General features: G+C 37.7%; 1 protein-coding gene across 6 annotated transcripts in view; it reads left to right on the plus strand.

Annotated features, from left to right (window-relative positions):
• The window catches only part of nAChRalpha6 (nicotinic acetylcholine receptor alpha6), a 226,627-nt gene that overhangs the window by 148,753 nt on the left and 51,754 nt on the right, over window positions 1–26,120 (plus strand). For 3 of the 6 annotated variants that reach the window (XM_085486601.1, XM_085486602.1, XM_085486603.1), the window contains exon 9: window positions 283–369. The exons of 1 other annotated variant lie outside the window; for it this stretch is intronic. In XM_085486601.1, coding sequence (XP_085342727.1) covers window positions 283–369 — 87 coding nt within the window. Of the gene's footprint in view, window positions 1–282; window positions 370–17,710; window positions 17,798–26,120 lie in introns of all 6 variants that reach the window. 2 more of the 6 variants (XM_085486606.1, XM_085486604.1) reach the window with 2 other exon arrangements.

Below are 26,120 nucleotides of genomic sequence, written 5' to 3' on the forward strand. Positions count from 1 at the left end.
CTGCTACAAACTCAGGAAATTCTCGATAGCAGAAACTCAGTAGTTTGAGCGATCTTCAGACACGATACGATTTGCACTGATCTACGTTACTCGGAGAAGTCGGAAACACTCGTGCGATTTTATCTCGATCTCTCCTAGTTTTGGGAGAGGAAGGAGGGGAATGTCAGCAATGTAACAAATGTTGTAAGCTTAATCTAGGTGCCCTAGATCCGCGAGATAGACGTTAAACCGGCGCGTTGCAACGCAGTTTAACGATATTTAATTTTTTTTGAACCTGTTCAGGAGTGACCATTCTGCTGTCGCTGACAGTTTTCCTGAACCTCGTGGCAGAAAGCATGCCGACGACTTCGGACGCTGTCCCTTTAATAGGTACTATGATTGTCAAACAACGATAAGTCGCATCTAGCACACAAATGTTTTACAGTGTCTGTACATACATTCATGTGTATATATCCGTGAAAAACGGGACGCGCCGCGATCATCTAATCCGATATCGTTAATTTATTATTTAGCATTACGGATATTGACGAACGGCACACATCACACAACGTTGGAAAATTACATAATTATACAGTGATATCAAGTGAAACGAGAATATACCTACCTAGAGTATTAAATTAACTCTTCTCTCTGAATTACGCCGTATCAAGGTGGCATTTAATTTCGAGAATTATTATATGTAATTTCAAAATAGAATTATGCAAATTTCGTGACTTTAATTAATTTTACTGATAATAAAGACGATGCAACGGGGCGCGTCCCATAAACGTGTACCTTCGCCTGTCTCTTGCGCAAATCCTAGAAAACCTTACGAAGAAGTAACCAAGACCAGTGAAGGTGGAAAATCGAAGACGACGAATTACGTAGGTAGTCTAGGATGACAAGTGAATCGGTCCTATCGTTCGGATAATGAGCGCTCGAGGGCGAATTCGCGAATCAAGTATGCCGAAAAGGGCAACTCAATCGGTTCTCAAAAGGGGTTGGCGTATTCGGGCGACCTATCGCTCGAAAGGGTTGCTCGAGCTCGAATTAGAAACGGAGTGGAGGAATAAGGAGGTCGCCGCGTGGGAATCAGGATTATACGTTTCCCGGGAGTCGATATAGCTCCCTCTTTTCACCTCTCCTGGGACTTATTATCCACTATTCTATCCTTAATTCCCCCTCGAACCAGAGTTACGATTAATTTCGCAAAATCACGCATTATCTGCGCGAACGGATAGTTTTTCTTAAAATCGATTGGACAAAAATTGGAGTCGTTTATTCTCATTTAATTTATCCGCGAAATTATTTAGTAGACGGTAAAAGGTTGTCAAACAATTTCGCGATCACGAGTCACAATCTTGCTTTATTTTCGACGCGGCGAGACGGTTGTTCCTGGAAGAAGGGGTTGGAGGGAATTAGATATCGGACGAAGGAAACGGCTTCCTGTCACGGCAATTCCGGAGTGTATGTCGCACTCGTGTAGGACGCCGAGAATGTCGCAAAGGATCGCGCGGATCAACGTTAAGAGCTTCCAAATCCCACCACCGGTTTATCGCATTTTAACGGTACAGACTTGCCTTCTCTCGTCGGAAAGAGAAGCGAGAGGAACATCGCCAAGAACTGATCTCTGTCCAGATCCCTCGCGCGTTAAACTCGTCAAATTGAATTCCCCGCTTAGACTCGTCGAGATTGTTCTGTGTCCAACTTTTCATAAAATGCAAACAATCGCTTTAATCTAGAGAAATCCGCGGAAAAAATAACGATCGCGACCCTTATTTCGCCGTAAAATTGTTCTTATGTCTCTCGCGGAAGAAGAAAACGAAAGTGCATCTTCGATAAGCGAAACACGTCCAATTGCTATTTTAAATTGATTGTTCAATTTAAAGGGAATTTAGTAGAAAAAGAGAAAAACAACGCACTATTTGTATCGTGAGATACGGAATGTTGTTTTTCGTTTTAAGATATATTTTTTTAAAGAGATAAAAGCAAATCGAATTCACGTCGCGGTATTTAAATTGTCGCAATTATTGTTTAATTATCGTTCGATAAAGTCGTAAACTCAGAGCAATATCAGAGGCGAATATTTTTATACAAGATGCCGATGCGATCTGCTCGCGATTCAATTATACTCGTAGACATATAGTCAGTCCGTTTTCATTCACAAACGACGACTCATTCGCGGACAGGCTCTCTCCTCGGGACTCTTTTTATGATTTTATTTTTATACTTACATCGATGGTGATCGTTATGTCGGGATAGCAAGCAGTAAAGATGTGAATGTCGAAAATAAAATCCGACGAGAACGACTTGAACTATATGTATATACATCGGCATGAAAAGATAAAATACAAATTACAAATTTCATTTACGATCGCGGAAAAGCTATATAGAGTATACCCGATCGTTAAAATTAATCTCTACAGTTATGACCGAAACTTTAAACCGAATTTTAGAGCGAAACTCCGCGCGATGTGTCGTATTTACATAAAACGCTTGATTGGCCGGGAGACGCTCACATCTTTGGTTCTTGCCAATGAATTTGCTGATTTAGTTTCTGCGACATGTCCCGAATAGTTTGTTTCCTCTAATTCCCACACGTACAGCGAATTTGTTTTTTGATTCCTTTTTTTTTTTTACGATTACAACGTCCTAAGCTTTGAGATTTCCCTCGTAGAACCTTATACATATATACTGTTGCATTATGTTTTCCATTTAAATGTCCTGCACACACATATCTACCTATATGGGTCTGTTTAGTATTCGTTCGCGATAAACAGCGTGTTAACCGCCCATAAAATCGTCGAACACACACAATCGATGTAATTGCCGTGTTATATTTTTTTTCATCTAACAAAAGACCTATTGTGTGATGTAGGTATATGAAAGCTTGATATATATAATAGTAATCAATATCATATTACAAGCATAAACATTTGTGGTTTAATTCTGGTTTGAAAATCAAACAAGTGCTTTTTTTAACATTTACATAAAACTGACGATAAAACAATCAGGCATCGATAAAACGTATAATCCTGATGATCGTAAGATTAATTGCTGTATCGTTTAGAAAATAAGAAATGAAAATCAACTCACGAGACGAACGATAGAAGCCGAAGAAATCACGTCGGATTAATTCTTTTAGAGATTCCTTTCCGCCGAATGTGTGTCTATCTAGCATGATGCAAAGTGCATTTTTGATTCAACGCATAGGTTGAATTAAAGCACTTTCGCACTTTAATCAAATTACTACACATGGTATCCTAGATTACCGCGAACAGGTGAGATCTGGAAGAGGCGCGAATATAAATCAACATTTCACACAATTAAAGATAACTTTATCTAGAATTCGCAATTTGTAAAATGTTTTTTTTTGTTTTTTATTTAACGATCATCTAAACGAGTTTACAAAAAACAATATATCTCTATCTTGTTAACTTTTTAGCATCTTGGAAATTAACTTCAAATTTAATTCTGGTTATAACGAGAACTTTCTATCTCTTTTTACATCATAGTTCAAGCTGTAATAAGAAAGGAAATTTGATTAAGCGCATACTTTGGCCTAATTAAAGTTGATGCAACAAACTGTAATAAACGTCATTCCACGCGACGATGCGGGGAAAAAAACGATCGATTTCCAGAAGCTGGTCCCTTCTGTTGTTCAATGAAAGGAAGAAGAAGAGGGAAAAAAACAGGGTATCCTCACGCACATACACACGGTGAGGATCGTTCCTATACTACTTTCTCTCCTCTGGGAAAGAAAGTTTAATTAAAGTCCGTGGCTGGGATAAATGCGCCGTGCGATGCATCTTAAAACAAACCCCCATGAGAGCGGCGCTGAACGCAAATTCCTTTTAGGCTCTATTTCGTTCCCGCGAAGTGCCCTCTCTTGCCCTTTTACAGGGCAATTCGGTGGGCTATCTCGCTGCTGTTTCCAACTCCTTCAACGTCCAAAAGTATCACAAAGAACTACATTTGTTAGACATTTCTTTCAGTCCAACAGAAAAAGAGAGAGTGAGAGAAAGGATAAAATAATCACATCGATTTTTCAGAATCATCAAAATATTTTTGCGAGTTGTCTCCTAATTAACCTAATAGCGTGAGAGATAATTAGGTTCTAATGGGCGTTCGGCGAACGCTTTGATTTCACGCAGCTGATTCTTTCGTTTCGTGATAAGCGATATTCTTGGAAGAGTTTTGAATAAAAAAAATATTTGACGTATTAATCGCATTAAAATGAAAATATTGGGTTACCTACATATTGTGATGATTGTCGATTTTATTAATTCCAAGCGAGGATAGTCGAGCTTTATTGAATGAAATATGGACGCTTTTTGTGCTACACACAAATTTTTTACTCTCCACTTGATAACTTAATAATTCTTTTCCACTGCAATCTTGCGCACATAAAAAGTCTAACTTTAGTGAGCGCTTTAACGAACTGGCAACAGGTAACTTGACGACCTGTCCAGAGTAAAAAAAACTGCAACGTCATCGTGATCAGAAATCTACCGATTAATCGTTCCTTCTCGTCGCGCTTCACGAGAATAGAAGCTCGCTTTCTCCCTTTCGCATACAGGAAGGAAAAGTTACTTCCGTGAATCGCGACCGGAGGCGGTTGAATGAAATCGCTAATTTAGCACGAAGCACACTTGGCAGCACGAGCTGCTAATTACATGCTTGCCCGCATAAAGTCACTTCTAATAGCTTCTCAATGAATTATGCAGTCAAGATAATTGTACAAAGGTGCCGGATTGTTAAGGCAATTAACGTTAATAAATGGCCTCTTTGATTTTCCATCCATAGTTGATCAAGCGTCATCAATTTTATTATTCACATCGGGTGAGAACAATATTGAAATCTAAAGTTCGAAATATGTTTTGCTATATAATCAAAACACTTATTGTTAGATTTTCAGATTGGAAAAATGCCACGCATCAACAAAAGATGTCACGTTGTTAAAAAGGGATTTCGACTTAAAAATTCCAATTATTTCTCATTTAGCACATTTTATTTTTTAATCGTTCAATTCTGCTTAATCTTAAACGCTATGAGTTTTTTTCACGCGACACATTTTTCATTCGATGAGTCGTTAAATTTTTATTTTTCGTCCTGAAATATCCTTTGTAACAGTGAATTCTCTCGAGGGTGGAGATAAATCAAGGCAATGTCTCGGAACAATTTCAATCGTTTTCCATCGACTGAGTGATCTCGTCATTTGAATCGTCTGTGCTCGCCACAAAGAGAGGTATTCAGTAACTGCTCCGAAATGGACAGATGAATAATTTCATGGCTCTTTCTCTGTCTTTCTCTCTCTCTATTGCAGTTGTCTCGCGCGAATAATGCTCACCGTCCGCGAAATATGACATGTTCAGTCGAGTGATACCGTCTCGTTTTCGGGAATTTTTCGACAACAAAAATGTGTCGATTCGCAAACGCGTTCTCGTTTGTGTACGATACCGATAAAGTGCGATGTCGATTGAAACGACGTAAAATTGCAATGCGCGGAATAAATCGAAAGGAAGCTCGATAAATGCTCGTTGTAAGCTGATATTTTCGCAAATCGAGATAGAACACAACAGCCAGAAATTTCTCGAAGGCAAAGAATCGAAGGCAAAACAGAGCACTTTTTTAATTTATGACGATACGTTTAATTGTAGATTTATTGGAAACGTCTCGTATAACTTGCAAAATTGGCGGGTTAATGCAGTCTCTAATATCGACCAGCGAGCGCCGATTACCGTGAATATAATCGCACAAACAAACTCGGTTCGCAAATTTCACTTTAAGCGCTCTAAAGCCGATGGAAAATTGTGAAATCCTGCGTCGCAAATAACCCGTGGAACAATTTTTCAACGGCAACAATCCGAGAAATTGCACGATATTTACATAAGTGGCGTCAAAATTATTGCTTCAAACAATTCCTCAGTTTGAGAATTTTATATTTTTTTTTTTCACGTCTTAAATGCAAAAAAGATTAAATTTCTCATTGATTAAAGGGAGATTTCTTAAAGAAGATTTTAAATGAGTTTAATTATTTGATAGTCACTATGATATTTAAGAGCGTGTATTTATTCATTAAATAAAAAGATGAGTCGTTCTATCAGTTCTTTCCATTACGCTAGTTTTCACATTCCACATTTGGCACCACATCTATCTATTTGTTTCTGAATAGCATTTATCCAATATAGTGAATATAGCAACCGCAAGTGACTATCACAAGACCGCGCATTTAACACTGAATGTAAGATCCAAACATACGTCTTACGACAGATTTCAATTAATTTCGATCAAACTAATATAACTATCTCATACATTTTGAAATGAATAATAACCTAACAGGGAACATTTCTTGAAGTTCCCTCTGAAAATCTCGGTTTACGATTATTTCACGTTTCAATGAAATTGAACTGAGCTTGCGCTTGTGACAGCCGGTTTTCCTCTAAGGAAATTTAATAAATCGCTCTTAGCGCCAGAGAGGTGTTGGCGAAATCGGCCCGACAGCTTCAGCAATTTCAGCTTCGCCCGTTTCGCCTCGAGGCGGAAACGCTCCCTCTTAAATCGGCGGAATAATCTGTAACGGTGACAAGAAAATAGCGAGACGGGAAGCCGATATGCGCGGCCGACGAACCGGGTCCGCTTTGTGCGCCGCCTCGAAACGTCGCGCTGTCGTTCATCGCATCGCGCGCGCTATGCAAATTTATGCAGGAGCGCATGGGCTATCTCGCGCGAAATAGTCGACGAGGAAAAGCACACGCCCGTCAGCCACGTCGAAGGCGATTGTGCGCGCGAGCAGCTACTGCATCACTAATACGGCCAGCTTTATAGGCAACACCATCGCCTTTCCGATATGCCGATATCGCGCTTATCGCGCGGACCATAAGTTACGTCTATCTCGCGAACCGAGTTTTCCAAAGCCCGCTACATTTTTCACCGCCGTGTCGCGCCTCGAAATTGCTCGACGTGCGAACGCATAATTGTTTCTATAATATAGTGTGTATAAGGGCAAACGCGCACCTCTCGGAAAGAATACGTGATTTAACAAGCGATCCTTTATTTAATCGCAATGAATATATAGTTTTATTTCTTTCCAATTCTTTTTACGTCATTTTACGTCTTTTCGTCGTTTAGAATCTTGGAAAGATCTGTAACCCAAATTCGTCGAGGAATTCGTCCGATTGAGATTAAAGTTTGGAATGGTAGATCAAAGACTATAAGAATGTACTTAAGGAAAGTAGTCAAAGTTTCAAACGTTTTACAAAATTTTCGAACTTATACATATATTTCTGTTAGTTTTAATCCATTAAAAAATATTTTTTTTCACTAATGACTCCATTTTTTAAAGCTCTGTTTTTTTCTTTTTTTTTCTTTTTTTATTGAAATGTGTCACGGCCGGTTCGTATCGCAATGCACGACACGCGATATGCATGAACTTCCACAACGCGACATGGCAAATTACCAGCTTTCACTCTAAATTACGAAGTTCTTGCCGCTGGGACTTTTTCGAATGAACTACACGAGCTCAGACTAGCTTTGGGATAAGTTAGGTATTTTACCGCGCATTCAAATACGAAATCGTTCAATTAAAACTTCACGGCGCGTATAACGATTGCAGACTATGATATATCGATATTTCACGCGCCATTAATTGTCTGTTTAGCGGCAGCTGAAGAGAGTTTCTAATTAGAATATTATCGAGCATTTTAATGCGAGGCAAAAAAACGCATTCGTATATTTTTCCTTACCAACGTTATCCGTATTGCGAATCACTCGGCCGTTTCATTTACTAGGCATCCCGATTTAGAAGAGAGCACACAGCGAATGATGCAAATTTCAATTTCCATCACGGATCTAGAGACCAACGATATTGAAACTCGAGATTCGGCGCGGTATATCGGAAATGGACGATATCAAAAGTTTAAAAAAAAATCGGATATGCCACTATATATAGTGCACGTATATATTATATGTATATACATATATATCGCTATATACAATACATATGCTCGATCGATGCGAGCAATAGGCAATAGAATGGTACATTTTCAACAGCAAATTATTGCACACAGGCAGAGTTATGACAAATATTGTTCAGCAGGATTATCCATTATTAATAGATAATGCTGTATCGCTTATCCTGAAAAAAGGTACACAAAGCTATACAATAACTACAATAGTACACACGAAAAAATGATGGAAACGACTTTAGTCGATACAGTTTCTTGTCGTAGATATATATTATCAAAAATGATAAAGAAAAGTAATTTTCTCTTTTTTATCATTCTTTTGTAATCTTTTGTAAAATTTTAATTTAAATGAAATTCTCACTATATTTATATTTTCGCACCACCAAGTTTGATCGACGAAGATGGAAAGTCAATTTGCGTGTACTTATTAATTAACAGATCTCAACGTGTATTTTTTCAAATAACGTTAATTAATGCAGCTGTAGTATATGTCCTATTTGCTAAAAAGCCAACAACTCGGCGTGTTCGGTAAACTTTATTAATGGATATTAATTACCGAACGACGCAAAAATGGACTATGCTATCAACTCGTACTCTAATTCCGAAAGTGCAGGTCTTACAGGTACGCTGGCCAGAGTGCATTATCTGTCAGTGCATTATTCAGTGAGGTTCTTGACTAATATTCAATACAAACGTAAAGCCTAATTCTTGATGCAAATCCTTTTACAATTCTATTGAAAATATTAGCAGAAATTGTATTGCCATAGCCGAACATAGTGTAACGTAAATGCAACGAATCCAATTGTAAATCCAATAAAATATAAAATTCGCAACAATCTTTTAACTCTTCGGCACTCAACAGCATTGTAGATTATACTCGCCGATTTAGCTTTCAATGTGTTAAATTATATTGTGTAATAAATAAAATTTTAATATAAAAACAGAGACATAAATATATTATATATTTGTTTAATATGTCAAAATGCTTTTAAAAGTTCGAAATTATTAGTATTTGTGAGAGTATACAAATTATATAAATTAAAAAAAAATTAATAAAACACACTTGATTCTTCGAGGCTTAGATCGAGTAGTTGGTAAAAGTCTGTTGATATAACAGGTAAGCTCTCTTTTTATTAAGCTTATATTTCTTTAATCGTTTATTGTACACAGTCCCTCGAATCTCAATTATTCGTCCTCAAATTAGCTCCATTAGTAATTCTTTCTTCGCAAATCACGTGCCTTCGTATTCCAAAGTACTTGGGATGAAACAGAGACGAGGCTTATTTGTCCTCTCTTGGTGAGAAGTTATCAAGAACGCAGAATAATCGATTTTGAGCAGTAGCGCCTGTACGAATATAGATAAACGTGGTAAATCGCGCGCAAGCAGGCAGAATTCTACTCTTCGTTCATTCGGCTTACTCGGCGCTTTCCTAGACAGCAGTTTCTACCGTCGGGGGATACGACTTTGCAGCGATATGCGCACTCATCCCTGCGCGCGATTAAATTAATGCCAATCCAGAGGGTAGGTAGAGCAGAATGTCTTGACACGTGGCGCAAGATAGGTGAAGCGACAATCACACGGGAGTCTCAGATTAGTAGGGGATTACATGATAGTTGTTCTTATTGATGGAAAATTGGGGTTATAGCTCGAGTTTCTGGAATTGATCCAGAATCATGCTACGGATATCTATTATCGTTTGTCTCGTCTTGCAATTTAGAGATTAGATCGCATATTCCGCTTGTGATACGGCTCGACTAATTGTCCGCCTGCAATCCGGTCTGCGGTCGGAGCGTTTTCGTAGGCGTTAGTGGCCGTATGGTTACCGGATGGCGGCTGCTTGCCAACCGCATCGTGCGATGATGTCGCGTACGTGTAATGCTCACGTGCGACGACTTTGTATCGACAGCATGTCGGATTGATCGATCGATTCCGAGCCGATCGCGTGCAGCCTATATTTAATCCGTCGTCAACGCTTTCGAGAGAGCGTCTCCTCCCTCGCATCGGCAATTTCTTTAAGAGACACGCTTTCCAGGCACCATTCTATCGGGGATGTCCACAGGAAGGGTCCTCGATATAAGTATCGTAATCCACGTTTCGCGGGATCCTCGTCACATGTCGAAGGCGACGGCGAAAGAAGGTCGTTCGATCATTTATTATTTGATCGATGAGCTGAGAGAGACGAGAAATGAGACATGATCTTGAGGAACATCCGATGAGACTCATCCGGGAATTGAGATATTATAGTTGCTTAATCGCGACTTGTGTGTTCGAGATGCAATCGACGAAGGAGCTCTTAATCGTTGATTAATCATCAACGATTCATTATACATATCTAGGTGATATATTGAGGAGAGATATTCTGTCTGATATTTATTTTTATTTACTCCGAATACGACTTCGCATGTCCCAAAATAAGGATATCACAAAATCCATTTTCAATCATTCCTACATCATATATGATCCAATAAGAGTTCTCGTATCCTCCATTTTTTGCCCATCTGACCTTTATCAAACATTAACACGAAAATGATGTTTTTCACTTGTCGCGTTTTTCGCGCAAGAAAAACTTAGAGACTCGAGAAAGAGAGAACAAAAATCGCGCGGCACGCATTCTTTGTTTTTCTCCCTCCGCATCCCCACAATTAAAGAACTTCGGCTTGACTCGAGTGAGTGCGTCTCTCTCGATTCGCCAGCGAGAGACCCGAGGCCCGCGTGTCCCTCGTATCTGCGGACGACTACAGAGCTTGCGGGGCCTTACATGTACAACACGTGTATATAATCAAGTCTTTCGTCTTCCTCCAAAAAAAAAAGAACCCTTGATTTCTTTCCTTGACATTCCAGCCTGGAAGCGTAAGGTAAGTCCGCTCGGATCCAAGAAGATCCTCGATCGCGCGTGGGGAAGAAAAGTCGATTCTCCCCGGCCGATTTCGAAGCCGTCGATGATCGTGACGCGGAGAAAAACAATGTCCATTTGAAATCGGGCGTGCGTGAGAGCGAGTCGGAAGGATGAGGAAGAAAGAGGCACGGTGTTACGGTGTTACGTGTATAAGAAGAGAAGTATACGAGCCAATTCGGGAGAAACGCGTGCATTTCTCTAATTTTCATTTCAAAAACTCTCACATTGTGTCAAGTTTGTCGTTTGACAAATGTTTTAATCATTTTGATGGTGGATGAGTATAGAGGAAAATCTGGAGAAGATGAATATCTTTGATACTGCGATCATATCGTTATACATGTATATATTTTTAATTTCGCAATTTTTCGCAACGTAGAAAAAATAAAATTCTATCTACATGGATAAAAAATAGAGAAAGAGAGAGAGAGAGAGAGAGTGGAAAAAGTTGGTTCTCCTTAATCAAAAGTATAATTTATAAAAGCTTTTTGCAAAAAATACAATTAAATCAAAAAGATTGACCTAAATTACATTTTGCGTTAATGATAACAAAGGGGACCTAATTTGCCAATGTCCATTAGATGCATCCGTGACATCTTAGATTGCCAAATAGAGTAATGATACAACAATGGACAATCATTGGATGCACCCTGAATGATTACAGGAGCTATTGATGTGACAATCAATATGTATCTATCAATGAGTGCGTGTCCATGGTTGAAAATGGACGAACAGTGACGTCTCCATGGAAACATATCGGCCCGAGCTAATTAGATGCAAATAGAATCCTCGTCGGAAGGATCAGCTTTCAATCGATGGCTTGTGTTTACAGGGAGCATCCAAAATTATCTGCAATGCGCTAAGTTAACTAAAGGCATAACTTTAAAACAAAATTTTGCTGCATAGAAGAGTCCTGTCTCTATCTCTCTCTCTTTTCAGAAAATAATTTATTAATGAAGTGAATGCAATTAACATTAGTAAGCTTAATTAATAAAATTAACACGGAATTAAACACGACATTGTAATTATATTGGATTGTATAGTTCGATTTGATTGTTCGATAAGCTAGATTGTATCATTTTTCAAGACATAAATAATTTTGCTAATGTATTTTTGAAGAAGAAGAGACAAGCGCGAAATATATGTTATATCTCTACCGTCATTCGACCTGACGACACGATATAATTCGGTAAGCCGGTTACGAGGACAATTTCTTTAGGATTACTTTCCACGAGCTTTCTCCAATGTCACGTGCCGTTCCACGAGCGTCGCGATGGCCTAATTGAATGAATAAAAAGAAATTCGGGAGATCACGTGCGTAGCTTAACAATAATTGTATGGCAGGGGTCGGCAAAGTCTCCACTCGGTTTCCGACTCACGTTTAGGCACACGATCATGGATTATCGTTTTTCATCGTCCTGGATTTTGGTACCCTCGTACGCCATTATTTCGGAATAATGGATCTCCCCCTCCTCTTCGTTCGTTTTAACAGGAAGCGTTAAACCTGACATGTGCGATTCTGTAGTGCACCGATCGAACGATCGCTCCTAATTGGCGGCGGCTGCTTCGTTAATCGTCGGAATAATGCAGAATCTCGTAGTTTAATCATTTACGAGCACTTCGACGAAGCACAGAATGGCTGGAAACCGATCAGCAGAGGAGGAACGCGATTTTGCAACGTCTCGCAGAGAAACGGTATATAAAATGTGCCCGCGTTAATGTGGCTTGATTAATGCGGCAATCGATATCGATAAGTTGATAACGTTACTCGATAGATTTCCAGTTGGGCGTGCAAAATTTACTACAGACTTATCAGATTCTCGGGAATACACGTTTCTTATATTCTTTCATCTTGTTTTGTGAACAAGAATTTTTATATTTTTTTTAGAAATATATATAATTTTTATATATATGTAATATTTTTCTAAAAAAATATATATAAAATTTTTATTCACAAAACATATATCTATATATGTACCTATATGACACACATTTAGATATTTCCAGCACTATTGAACAAATTAATTCACTCGTAAATTACATCCGCTCTTTTGTGACATATTACCAATATTTTATCCAAAATTACTCCCGCATTGGACATTACAGGAAAAGGAAGACGGTTTCTGATTGAAAAGAAAAAAAAGGGTATTGAAGTCAATCTCTTTTGCCTTGAAAAAGAGAGCTTGGAAGTCCGATGAGAATAGGATGTCTGGTGACTAGTTGAACGGATTTATCGCTACCGATTTCGATCGGGATTGGAATCGGACAGTAACATCGTGTTTCCGCGCAGGAAGGAAATAGCATCGTTCGTATGTCGATTCGACAATTACCGTACGTCAAGATATACATTGTAGAGTGTATGATTTTTAAGCGCATACGCATGCGCTCATTATTCCGTATCTAGTTGATAATTACATTCTCTATTCTAATTACTATAAAATGACGTTGAATAGATTTGCACGCGCGAAGCCAATAGATACTCGATAGATTGTAACACTCAATTTCTAATTTTATTAATTATGACCGCATTTTCCAATGCACAAACCAGTTAATCGATCGATTAATATCCATAATACTCGTTTGTTATATATTTCTGTCGCCCACATACGACACGTTTAATCGAATTTCACGATATATCCCCTCTGTCAAATGTAAAACTCTTGATCACTAATTTTATTAATTTATTACATTATTGAATGCATCAATTATTTATTAAATAAAAGAATCAAATTACCGAATAAAAGTCGCCACAAAATTCAATTTAAAATCGATTCGCACATTCGCATTTTTTAAAGTAAAGTAATTGTTAATAAAATTAAAAGTACAAAAAATGAGGGAGAGAAAGAGTTTTCTCCCTGTTGTTCATTAATTTTACTATACAGCAATTTAATATGATAAAATTATCTACCTTAAGAGACAAATGTATGTAGCTTCTATATATAGCCGTTAAAACTTTAACGATCTGTAACTCAATTAAATTTTAATTCTTTGAAAAACGCAAATATTGTATCTTTGTTTTACCTTGGAAAGTTATTCAAGAATCGATAGACATTACTGCCCAAAATAATCCTCACATGTTACCAAGCATTCTGGAGCTTCGGACGAAGAAAATTTTTTCACATCGTGGTACACGGTTCGCTGCTTTTCCATTTTAGCTCTTACTTCTTCTTTCCCCCTTCCACTTCTCTCTCTCTCACACTCCTCTTCAATGGGAAACTTCGACAGAAGTTTAGGCGATAACCGTCACCTCGAGTCCTCTCTGCTTTTGCCGTATCGAGTCACTCATATTCCAAGAGAACCAGAAGAAAATCGGGCACCGACGAAATTTCACGCCGGACGACACTTTATTCCTTCTTCATCTTCTTTCTCAAGCCTCGTTCCCTCTTGACGTCAAAGTTTTGTACGTACATGGAGGTATTATCTCGCTCATAGTAAATTCATAGTTCGTCGAGTTATAATAACGCCGTTCTGTCCGGCGAATGACGAAAAGTTTTGTGACGGTTTTGAAAAAAAGGTTCGAGTAACCGCGACGTTATTAGAATTAAGAGAGAGAGAGAGAGAGAAAGGGAGCAAACATAAGCGGAGGAAAAAGCCAGAAGGAGAAGGAAGAATGGTACAAAATTTATTCCTCTTTTCCAGAATGAGACAAGACGGCAAAGATGGAAGAAGCACCGAACCGGCTTTACGTTTTTCTCTCGCCTCTCTTGCCCTTTTCATTTTCCAGCGACACTCGAGTTTTGCTCGGCCCGAGAGAGAAATTGCCTCTCAAAGTAAATTCACGATACCTTCGACTTATAATAATTTCACGCCAACGCGACGTCCTGACATCGTCGCCGAACGATTTGTTTCGCGGCGCAAACTTTTCTTAACAAAACACGAAAAAAATTAATGGTGCAATATTATGACGAGAAAAAAGAAAAAATGAAAATATATAGTACTTTGATATCACCTGTCGCAATATACCAACTATAATCATCCAACTTTTAAAAGAAGAGAATATAAACGTTACTCGAAATTTTTCAGAGTTTTAATTAACTTTTCGCAATAAATTGAATTTCTCAAGATTGCACCATTTTGACGGGAATTCATTTCGCCATGACATTTATTTTTTTCGAAACAACTTTTCAATTCTCCAACGGAATGTAATTTTCATAGTCAAGTATATCACATAAAAGTAATAATATGAAAAAAAGAAAGAAACAAAATGAGGGATATATTTTACTGGAATATGTATGACTGCAAAAACATATTACAAAGAATACGATAAACTCTCATATAAATAAGTATGCGAATGAGTTTCTATATTAATACACAAACGTAATTGTCATTTGAGATATGTGTACAATGTTCTCAGCCATGAAAAAGATTACACAAAAATATCTCTTTCATTTTTACACACGAATACACTGTAACGCACTTCTGTGTGTGTAGTGTGTGCTAGAGTTTCAAATAAGAATGCATTCCAATTCATTGTCCTATATAGAAAGAATTCTATCCCATTATCGCCTAAGACTATTCTATTTTTTTGCGTGTTTTTTTAATTAGTATCAATGAATAATTTATTTTTTTATTTTTTATTTTTTTAAATGACTTGTATACTTTATGTAAGCATACTCTTTCCATATCTAAATTATTATACAAATTTATCTCTGTCGCTTTGTGATCTGAAATTCAACTCTCACACACTGATTTACACTGTGGCTTCAGATTTCTAGTTAACATACCTACATATTAAATTACAACTCATCTTGATAATTTATCTTTTTTACTACGCTTTGATTATATTTTTTATATAAAATATATTCGCAAGGATAAATTAAAATAAAATACAAGAATAAAAATACAAGAATTGTGCACGCTTTGATCTTACTGAATAATTTTTCAGAATATTATGGGATGGTTACATTTCTGTAATATTAAAGTTTTCAAAGGAATGAAATGAAATTGCTACATACAAATAAAAATAATATATACATATAAAAACAATATATACAAATAATAATAATTCGAGCCAGCTTGAATGAATATATTGCGTTGAGAGATCAAACTCTGTTACTTACTCTTGGATCTATATTCACCGTTTTATCTTTTCAAGATTTTCCTCCTCTTCAGTTTATCAAGGCTATTTTTCTTTCTAGTTTTAAATTACGTTTAAATTATCTTTCTTAAAATTACACTTGATTTATACTTAATTAATACTTGATTTAACCTTTCCGCATCATTTTCTCATTAGTTAAACTTTTACAATCCTTTGTAGTGCAAAATCGAACATTGTAACAAAAGAATGGACGTAAGTCGCAAATCTTGGAGTACTTGCAAGCGCTTACAGCGGATTTTATAATTACGCGACACAGTCAATTAACACTCAAAGAGCTAGTCGTAACTAGTCCCGATTCATTCGAAGCGGTGCATTATATCGTCGCGATGCAGGGTTCATCGCACCTGTGCATTCTCGCACAATGGAGAACAATTTTCCAGGAGTGAAGATTCCCCAGGCCGATGTCAATGGTAAAACCGTCCGAGGCACGCGAATCGGTGGATATAAACGCGTCATAGTTCGCTAAATCGAAATTCCATCCTCCCACAGGTCATACTCGTGCGGATGATCTAGAAGCGGAAGTGTCCACCGTTCCAGCGACTTTGTCGATAAATAAAAATTGAACGGAATCATTCTCGTGATTCATTCGCGCAATTTTGCCGTACCGTCGGATCTAACTAAAAAAGACATAATTTTTGCTGTTCTATTGTAAAAACAAGAAATGGAAAAGATATTAAATGGTAAGAGATAAATTCTGTCACCGAGGCACTGTTTTATTGTCTCTTAATAAAAAAAATTCTTCGAATAAAAGTTAGCTAGAGATGATATTCCATCGATAATAACATTGAAACTCTACTTTTAATGAGAAACTGCATTCTAGAAGCTAAATCCATTAACGACGCCGCTTTGCGACTCTATGCAAACTCATGCTCTTTTCATTGTCAGTAATAATATATAATTTTATTACAGTCCTTTAATTACAGTTAGTTCGATAATTCTAACTAGATCTAGTATAATTGCGTTACTGCTGATTATATCATCGACCATAAAATTTATTAATTTTTTTTTACATATTAGTATCTATGTAAAACTAAACATACAATTTAAAAAGATATAGATTCAAAAGTTACTTGACACAATTAACTTGAAATGAATCGCAAACTCCCGAACTGGCTCAAAAACAATTGTAATTAATATATAAGTATTTAAGCATCAATCTCATTCCGATTCCTTCATATAATATTATAATGTTTGCGTACGCAAATTTGTCTACGAGTTTATAATTACACACCGTGGACCGTTTATCTTTAACGAGATATCTATCATTTTTAGCCGCTCTTGATTTTGACCTGGATATCGAGGTCGAGTAGAGCAAAGCAGAACGAAATTTTCGGCGGAGCTGAACCCTTCGGGACAGAGTGGTCTGTTCGCGTTTCAAGATTATTGAGGAAACATCGGCGATAAAACGGCAAGGAGGTATTACTCCCGTGAGATTTCCGTCGACAATTCCATCGAAGCGAGTTACGAAACTTTACTCCGGTTTACAATCGACTGCTACATATCGAAAATAGCCTCTTCGTTTTTCCTCTCATTTTCCCATCTCATTCGAATCGCGATAGAGAGATAAATTCTCATTGATGGAAACTGTTGACTCGACGTGGTTCAGCTTCGCTCGATTTCTCTTCGTCGACGAGGACGACAGGGAGAAAGGACGAGCGGCGATCGCGTTCTTCCTCGTGGCGAGGAAGGACTCGTCGACGCCGCTCGCGAAACACACAGACGCGACGAACGAGAACGGATCATTGAGCACAGGTGGGCTACGGCTGTTTCAGGAGTGACCATCTTGCTATCGCTGACGGTGTTCCTGAACCTCGTCGCCGAGACCCTGCCCCAGGTCTCCGACGCAATACCCCTGTTAGGTACAACTGAGTTTTTACACACAGAGCGAATGTCAGAGTAAACCGACTCGATATACACTGTCGATTCGCTGCAGCGCCCACGAGTTTGATAGATCGAGAGATCGAGAATGACTATACTATGGCTTGAAATGAAAATCGTGAAAGTTTGACCGGATCTTCGGGTGGGGAGAGTTTGCGCGTTAATATTTGAAGAGGCGAGAGTTTCTTTCCTACATTCTTCTCATTCGAGAGATTTTCATTTAAAATTGAATCAGAATTGATTAAGAAGTAATTGAGGTACTTTTTGGGTCATCGTTTGCCCTTTTTAAATTTTTAATGCATTCGAAGCACGAATCAATGGAATATTTCTTTCCTTTCAATGGATCTTGTTTCATCGAAAGAAGAAAAATACTCCCATTGTTATTTATTTGTCCGCTTTGTACGCGATGAAAAGCAAATCTCTTTTGAAATAGATATTACTATATTGTTGTCATGTTATGATATTGAATCTGCGATATTATTCGCTTCCATTTATTTTATTAAATTTTAATTTATTCTGTTAAACGTTGGAACAATGAAAGACAATTCTAGACAATTTATGCTTTATTTTTGCGCTTTCTCAGCATCATGAGTGATCGAGGAACTTTGGGCTGACAGAAAAATATACGCATTACTTATAATATTAAGAGAAGCACTTTAATCCTCCCCCGAAGATTTTGTGTAACGGAAGCACAAGTGAAAAAGAAACGTGGCGCCCTGCAGTTGAAACGAAAGCGCTTTCCCGTATGTAAGAGAATTGAAAATCATAGAATATTCGACGTTGGAAAAGGAGACTCGTTGTTCGGCGTCGCTTTATCCGATAAAGTTATTTTATCGAAAAGCGTATCGTAGTAAACAAACATTCGCCGCGTAGTCGTTTCTTTCTTAAATCGCGATAGCAGGGAAAGACGATAGAAGAGGAGGCGGAATCGCGTGGCTCTCAAAAATTCGATAGTTCTCAAGAAACCTCTTATCGGGCTCATACGATGCGTATCGATAGATATAAAGCCAAATTGTAGTTTCGGAACACCGAGATTAGAGATACGTAATCTCGAACGATCATTTTAATTGTACGAGAACTTGAAAATTATTATTTGCAGTCGTTTGATGGAAGAAAAAAATAACTCTATGTTCGATATTCCATTTTCATCCTGCTTTTAACCAATTTCATAATTAATATAAATCTCTTATATACATATTGAATTATTATTAAATTTTCTTAATCTCGAGTGTAACTTTTTTTCATTTTTCATATAATTTCTTTTATTTCTATATTTTTTTTACATTGCATCTAATTATGATGCGTGCAAAAAGTCCAAATATGTCGACGAAATAGACGTGTGTCAAATCAATCCAGAGATTTATCATGTTCTGTCAAATGGCAATCGCCATTTCAGGCATAGCTTTTCGCATAAGTCGTAAAAATTCTACGAGATTCTCGAGAAAAGTCCCGTCGTAAGACACGAAGTTGTCGATTTACAAACTTTGCAAGAGATAAAAGCAATGTCGAGGGCCGCCAAAGAGACGCCTTCAGAATTGAAGGAATAGACAAGAAGCACAGGAAAAGAATCTCGAGTACGTCCGTAGTTGTTATTGCCAAAAACGAAAGTCGATTCGATAGAAGACGAAAGAAAGACGATGAAAAGAGAATTATTGCCTTCTTGATGCGCCTCAGAGATTTTCCTCGCGCTATAACTACGATCGGCTTTAATTGAATAAGTTTGCATCATAACGGCCGAGAAACATTGAGGCCGCATTCGGCATACTTTATCGGAGTAATACATTTTGTTTTAGTTATATCGGAAGCCTTTAATTTACACCGCATCTTTAAAAATTTTTAACGAAACAATTCCCAAAATGCGCTTTCACATTCTTAATAATAATTAATGTTTTGTGTCACTTTTAATTTGTTTTATCACATTATTATTTCCCTCACTTCATAAATATCTCTTCCGTAAATAACGTACAAATTTAATAAACGTTTTCGTTATTTACGATATTTTCGAGTGTTATTACACCTATCATATCTGTTTACTGGTTTTCGATGTGTATAATATAATTGTAAATTTAGAAATATTATTTGTGCAAATTTTTTTCACGCGATGTATAGAGCACATAGAATTTCACGTTCAAGTCACGGAAAGCTTATTTGAGAGTAGTATGTCATTGACCACCGCAAGAGTCGATCACAGCTGTCAATTCGTAGTTTCGCTCGTCGCCACGTCCTGCGGTCCATTCTCTTTTTTCGGTACTTTTTGCTCGCACCATTTATTTTACAGGGAATGACATCTCAACGATTTTATCAAACCACGCTGATCGAAGTAAATTAAAACGCGTCAATCGTGCTTTATCAACGTTGCGACTTTATAATCGACTAGTGCACCATTGCTCTCTCGCGCGTATATCAATTCGAAGGTTATCGAAAGAATATGTCACGTTCTTCTTTCGCTAACATCCGCGAAAGAGAAAACACGTCCGGTTATTTGCGAAATTAATTAACAGCAAGTCAAAGAGAGAAGTTTCGACGTGCTTATTTCGCGTGATTTCCGGGAAAATCGAGGGTTATCGCAGGGAGAAGAGGAGGAAACTGCTGAGAATTAATATCTGTCTGTCGTTCTACGAGAAAAATGACGCGTTCAGAAAGAACTGACGTCCATCAGTTTCCGTCACGCGCTTTTGCATCCGCGTAGTTATGTCAAACTCGTCGCAAAACGAGAAATTCGATGTGCCCGTATACACATTCGAGACTGCTTTGTCCAGAACATTCTCTTGCAGCTCGTCGTTATAAAAAATGTATTCTCCGATCTTTAAGTTGCTTTCCAATTTTTTGAACATCGACCAACACTGTATCTATTATTTAGTCGATAAAAATAGAGTATCAGTATTTTTTGTATATTTTATAGATTCTGCATAATTGATCTATCTTAATTTATTCGAAGCGTGGTGTGAATATAGATGACGACAAAATTTCCTTTTCATCTAAATTTTAAATAAACCTGACTTGGATGTAATTTTAATAAAATAATATAATATCAAAATTCCCAACGAAAATCAATAGAAAAATGAATGATCAAAGATTCCACATTTTACTCGCACACTATTCAGATCTTTTTCTTTTCTTTCCCTTTATTATACTGTATTTTTTTACGAATATATTTCAAAGTTCTCATATACTCGCGCACTCAAAATTCATATTCTCCGCGAGAGAGACATCTTTTTCGCAGAAGTGTAGTTATTCCCTCTGCTATTATATACAGCAAAGAGTACTCTTTAAGTGAGGAGGGTACTTTGTGAAGTAGCGCGCTGCTCACAAAGTGCCTACTAATTAACAATGTTCGATGCAAAGCAAGGTCGAAACGTACATATATACGGTGCATTATCGTTTTGCCATGCACGGTCACTCGATTACCATACTTATCTCGAGGACCGCACCGTAAAATGAGGTGATCAAACGCATGATTAATTCACGTGAGAACCGAAAGCCCATTTCGACATCGACGATAAGAATTAAATACGGGCGGAATGCAAACAGTGGAAGAGGAAAAAAGCTGCAGCCAATCCTTGGCCCGAATATTTCTCGATTCGAGAGATGCCTCCGACTTCCATCTTCGTGCATGCATTTCATCATCGCATATTTATTCGCGTTTATTTCACGATTTATCCAGCGCACTTACATATGCCGCAAAGCATGCATACAGTTGCAAACAGACGAGGGGATTTTTTACACTCACAGTGATCGAGTTGCGTAAATGCGAGCAATTCCGTTTAAGGAATAATGATTAAGACACAAAGTGAAGTTAAAGTACAAAGTCGCGCGATAATTAATAATAAAGTGTAGAAAATGATGTATACACGGTTCTTTAATTTTACAACTTTGTTGCAAAATTGTCTCTTACATCGTCATAAAGGAAACTACAAAGTTCAATCGAAACACGCGTGACATTAACAACACATTTCCGGTTAACGACAGCGGCGCAAAAATGCCGCCTTTTGTGAATTAAACGCGTACTTTACACGCGCAGCAATGCGAAATTATGTCTTTCCTTTGTTCCTCTCAAAGAGGAAAGACTAAAAGGAAGAAAAATAGAGAAAGAAGCTTCGAAATACGCCGGCGTATATATATATGTACGCTCCGCTTTTACGAAAAGACGCATTCATATTTTCTCATCTACCAACCGTACGCGCGCGCTGACATCGCTCGACGCCCGTTTTACTATGTCTAATCTAGCAAGATGAACCACGTAGCTTACCGGAAGCGCTGCGTCTTTTCCATGCTTCCGCCGCGACAATCTCTCATGTCGACGCGACGCTATCTCGTGCATCTCCATTTATAAACGCTCCACCGTGGAGTTTTCATCACTACGTTCCATCATTTCGGCTGTCACTTACTCTTTGCCATCGCGGACACGAGTCTCAATTCTTGGTAATATACCACTTGCCGGGCTCATTTAACACGCTAAAATATTTCTCGCGTTGCATTTAGCGAGATACATGTACCTGTATATACTATATCTTCATGCGATTTAATCACAGACAAATGACGAAAGGAATACAATTTAATTAACGATTATAAGCAGAAGTTTTCTCTCGATGCGAATATATTCATGTCATGTGATTTTGTAACGAGTTTTGATATCGACTACGTAAAAAACAAAAAAAAAAAGAAAAGAAAAATGCCATGAAAGCAAGTTGAAAGAACGAACGAGTTTCCTCTTCCATCATGTAACGACTGCGAGCAATTCTTGCGCGATGCAAACTGCATATATACGTATAGGTATATATACGTCGATACACGTTGCAACGTGAGATTCGCCTCGGGGGATTAGCACGTTGCAGCAACAGGACGCGGGAGCTCGTGAAATCGCCACGCGAACGAAATGAACGGCCACGCTATTCAAAGTCCAGAGAGCAAAACTCTTCGCGAAAATATACATCAGAATGCGGGAAACTTGCGCGGACGCGAGAGAGTGGTACGAATGAGAATGACTGAGTGTGTGGGTGCGTATAAAACAATGCATAGCTTCATTTCTTTACTTCGCTTCGAGTTTTCCAAGCGGAAAAACGCGCGCACCCATACTTCCCTTCGCAACAGGGATGTAACTCCGATATTCGCGATATTTTCTGTCTCATCGAACGCTTCGAGACGATCCTATCTCCATGCCGGAAAGTTTCGAACGTGTTAAATACGTGTGAAAAGATTTTTTTAGTTTTTTTTTTTTTGGCGATAAATAAATATCCTTACTTTTGTTTCTTTCATCGTGTATTTATCCCATATACTTTGTGAAATTTTTGAGAAAACTTTCATTTAATTGTATCGTATTATTTATTATATTTGATTAACATAAATGATAGAAACATTTAGATTTAAACCTGTTTTTGTTATATTTGAATCGACAAATCAAATTTAGAAATAATACACGCAAAGACGGTTATCGGATTAAAGGTTTTAATGAACACTCTAATTCGATTTAGTAATTCAGAATTAAAGGATGAATCGGATGTGGAAAATAAAGATAAGAATTTGTAGCTTAGAAGAAGTGTAGCAATTGAGAGAAAAGTAACTGCGTTTCCCAGCGATAAAGAGTTACTAGAGCAAAGCGAAGCAGAAATGAATCAACGAATGAGTTCAATCTAAAATCCACCCTGTACTTTCATATATATCTTATTACATGACACATAGATAAATAAAAAAATTTAATAATTTTAGTGATCTCTACTCCCAGATAGAAATAAATCTTCTATCTAAGTATTTGCCATTGCAAAACTTATTATATCATATACGTACTAAATGAAAACAGAGTCAAAAAGGATAGAAATAAATCAACAAATATATTTTCAATTGGGTAAAATTAAATTTATCTCTCCAATTCCATTTATCCGCCTTTATTACAGCAATATCTATTACCTGAAATACAATTTATTTTAAATTTAAATGAAAAAAAAAATAATCTTGCTAGTATATTTTTCTATTAATTGTAATCAGAATCGTTTGACTTGACACTTGAACACGTTCGAAACTCTTTGGCTTTAATTGGCCTGGCTTTTTCGCGCTTCTCCACAAACGAACCTGACATATTTGCAACCAGGAGACTGCGTGATACGTTCCTCGTCTTTTTCTCGAAATGCAGGAGCAAAACGAGATACGTTTTCCTCGGAGTACGCTCGACCTGTTTCGCGATTATCCTTGACGCCCGCGAGCGGTTACTTCATCGACAAACGACAACATTCCCCGCAGCATTCCAATTTCCGAAATATTTTAATATCAGTGAGCGAACCGAGGAGATAAGAATAGCGCGGCATTGATATTATTTCATATAATTATTATAGAGAGATTACGTTTTCTAATTAAAGGTTCTCAATATTTTAAATTTTAAACTAAAGTCTTTACACCGAGACTCGAGATTTATTCATATATTTCCATTAATCTGGCACGTCCAACTACAAGAAAACAAATTTGAATGTATAGCATAATTAAATACTAATTTGTTGATCTTATCTCAAATTTATTGCCCCTACAAATTAGCAAGAAAATTAATGTAAAATGAAAATTTATTTATTAAAATAAAAGTGTTGAGAAAATGAGAGAGATCCTGCCCTTATACACATATTGTATTAACAACCCCGAAAAACATGTATAAGCAAATTGTGAACAAAATGTATCGAAATTAATTACTATTTGCTTAAAGATATTGTAAATAAATTTTAATGATTCACGATTCGCTATAAATACATTTCGGAAATCGAAATGCTAGCGTAATGTTAAGTCAGCAGTTCTATCTTTAATGTGAATTTCCTGCTAATTGATAGAAACAATAAATTCGAAATCAGAGCAATAAATTAGCACTTAATTTTGCCGTCAAACATCCGAATTGGAGCGATAAATTAACGCCAAATTTCACCATCAAACATCTGAATCTGAATTGTTTCTCGTATAGGAATGCAAGGTTAACGGAAGTGATTTATTTCGCCTCTCTCGTTGTGCAACGACCGATCGTGTAAGCTTTTATCGTCTCATTCGAGAAAGAAAAACTGCGAAAAATATATATTTGGATAGAAGCTATTTTAAGTGGTAATTTTCAAGTAAAGTGGAACACTCTTTAGATAGCTCTCTAAATTTAGCGGTATCAAATTGAAAGGCAGCAAATGCATCTGGTATACGAGAGCATCTTTTTGTTTTATATCTGCTTCCCGGAGATTATAATAAACCTAAATGCAAGCAATGTTTGCGCGCTACTTTTTCGCGACGCGGCGCATCAATCTTTACGAGGTGCAGCACGCAGCAACCGGGTCACCCCGGTTTCAATAACGGGCTGCTCGAGAGCGCAAGGCGCGACAACCCTCTTGTCTGCTTTCTCTCTCCTTCCCATCCTTGCGAGCCGAATAATTCACCTTATGTGCAATTGATTTTCCAATAAACCACCGACGACACGACACGAACACGTACGCGTTCGACGGTATAGACGAACAGTCGCAAACCATAAAGAGACAAATGCAGAATATCTGAGAATGTCTCTAGTCGCATCTTCGTTCACGTCCGGGTATGTCGAATGCATACAGAATGCTCCAAAAACGCTCAATTACACTCGAGCGTCGTATAATCGTTTTCTATTGTAATACGTGACGTATAATGAAAAATAAAATAAAAAAATAATTTGAACGCAATGTGTATTATTGTACTTGCTCATCTCGAGCTTTGTTATTCATATTTTGCTGCTCTCTATTTCCCACAATTCCAACTCGACGTTCGTTATATTTGTATAGATGAAGAACAAATATTTATCTCGTTTAGATGCATCGCCGATTAGTGAATATCCACAATTCTCAAAGCTTCTCGTTACGTTCGCAATCACGTCGCGAAATTAAATCCCGCCTGAGGTGGAGTCGCTTTGAGCTTCACGAAGCATCCTGTCTGCCTGCGGGGCACTTATACGGAGCTCTCTGTATACTTTCGCGAACGCGGATGGGACACCACCTTTACACGGACGCGCCGTGCCGTAACTAGTACAGCAGTTTACACGGTGCATTACTCTGGGCGCGGCGGTATGTATTACACCGCGAAATAAAATTCACCAATTATCCTTGTCCCTGTTGTTTGCGATATGCCGGCGATAATAACGGCACGTTTAAATAAGGGAGCTTTATATTAAATTGTCGGGACAACGTTAACGTCGGCGTTTGCGAGCGCGAAGACAGGGACATTTTCCCGACCTCGATGAAAAGGCTAATCGCGATTTGCATAAAAGCTTTAGCCGTGGCGCCGCGCGCAAAGATGTCGGCCGAAGAGGAAGTACGCGGAAACGCATAT

This window comes from Nylanderia fulva, unplaced genomic scaffold (assembly GCF_048542155.1).
Source record: "Nylanderia fulva isolate GAGA-0341 unplaced genomic scaffold, ASM4854215v1 Scaffold45, whole genome shotgun sequence".
Taxonomy (NCBI): domain Eukaryota; kingdom Metazoa; phylum Arthropoda; class Insecta; order Hymenoptera; family Formicidae; genus Nylanderia; species Nylanderia fulva.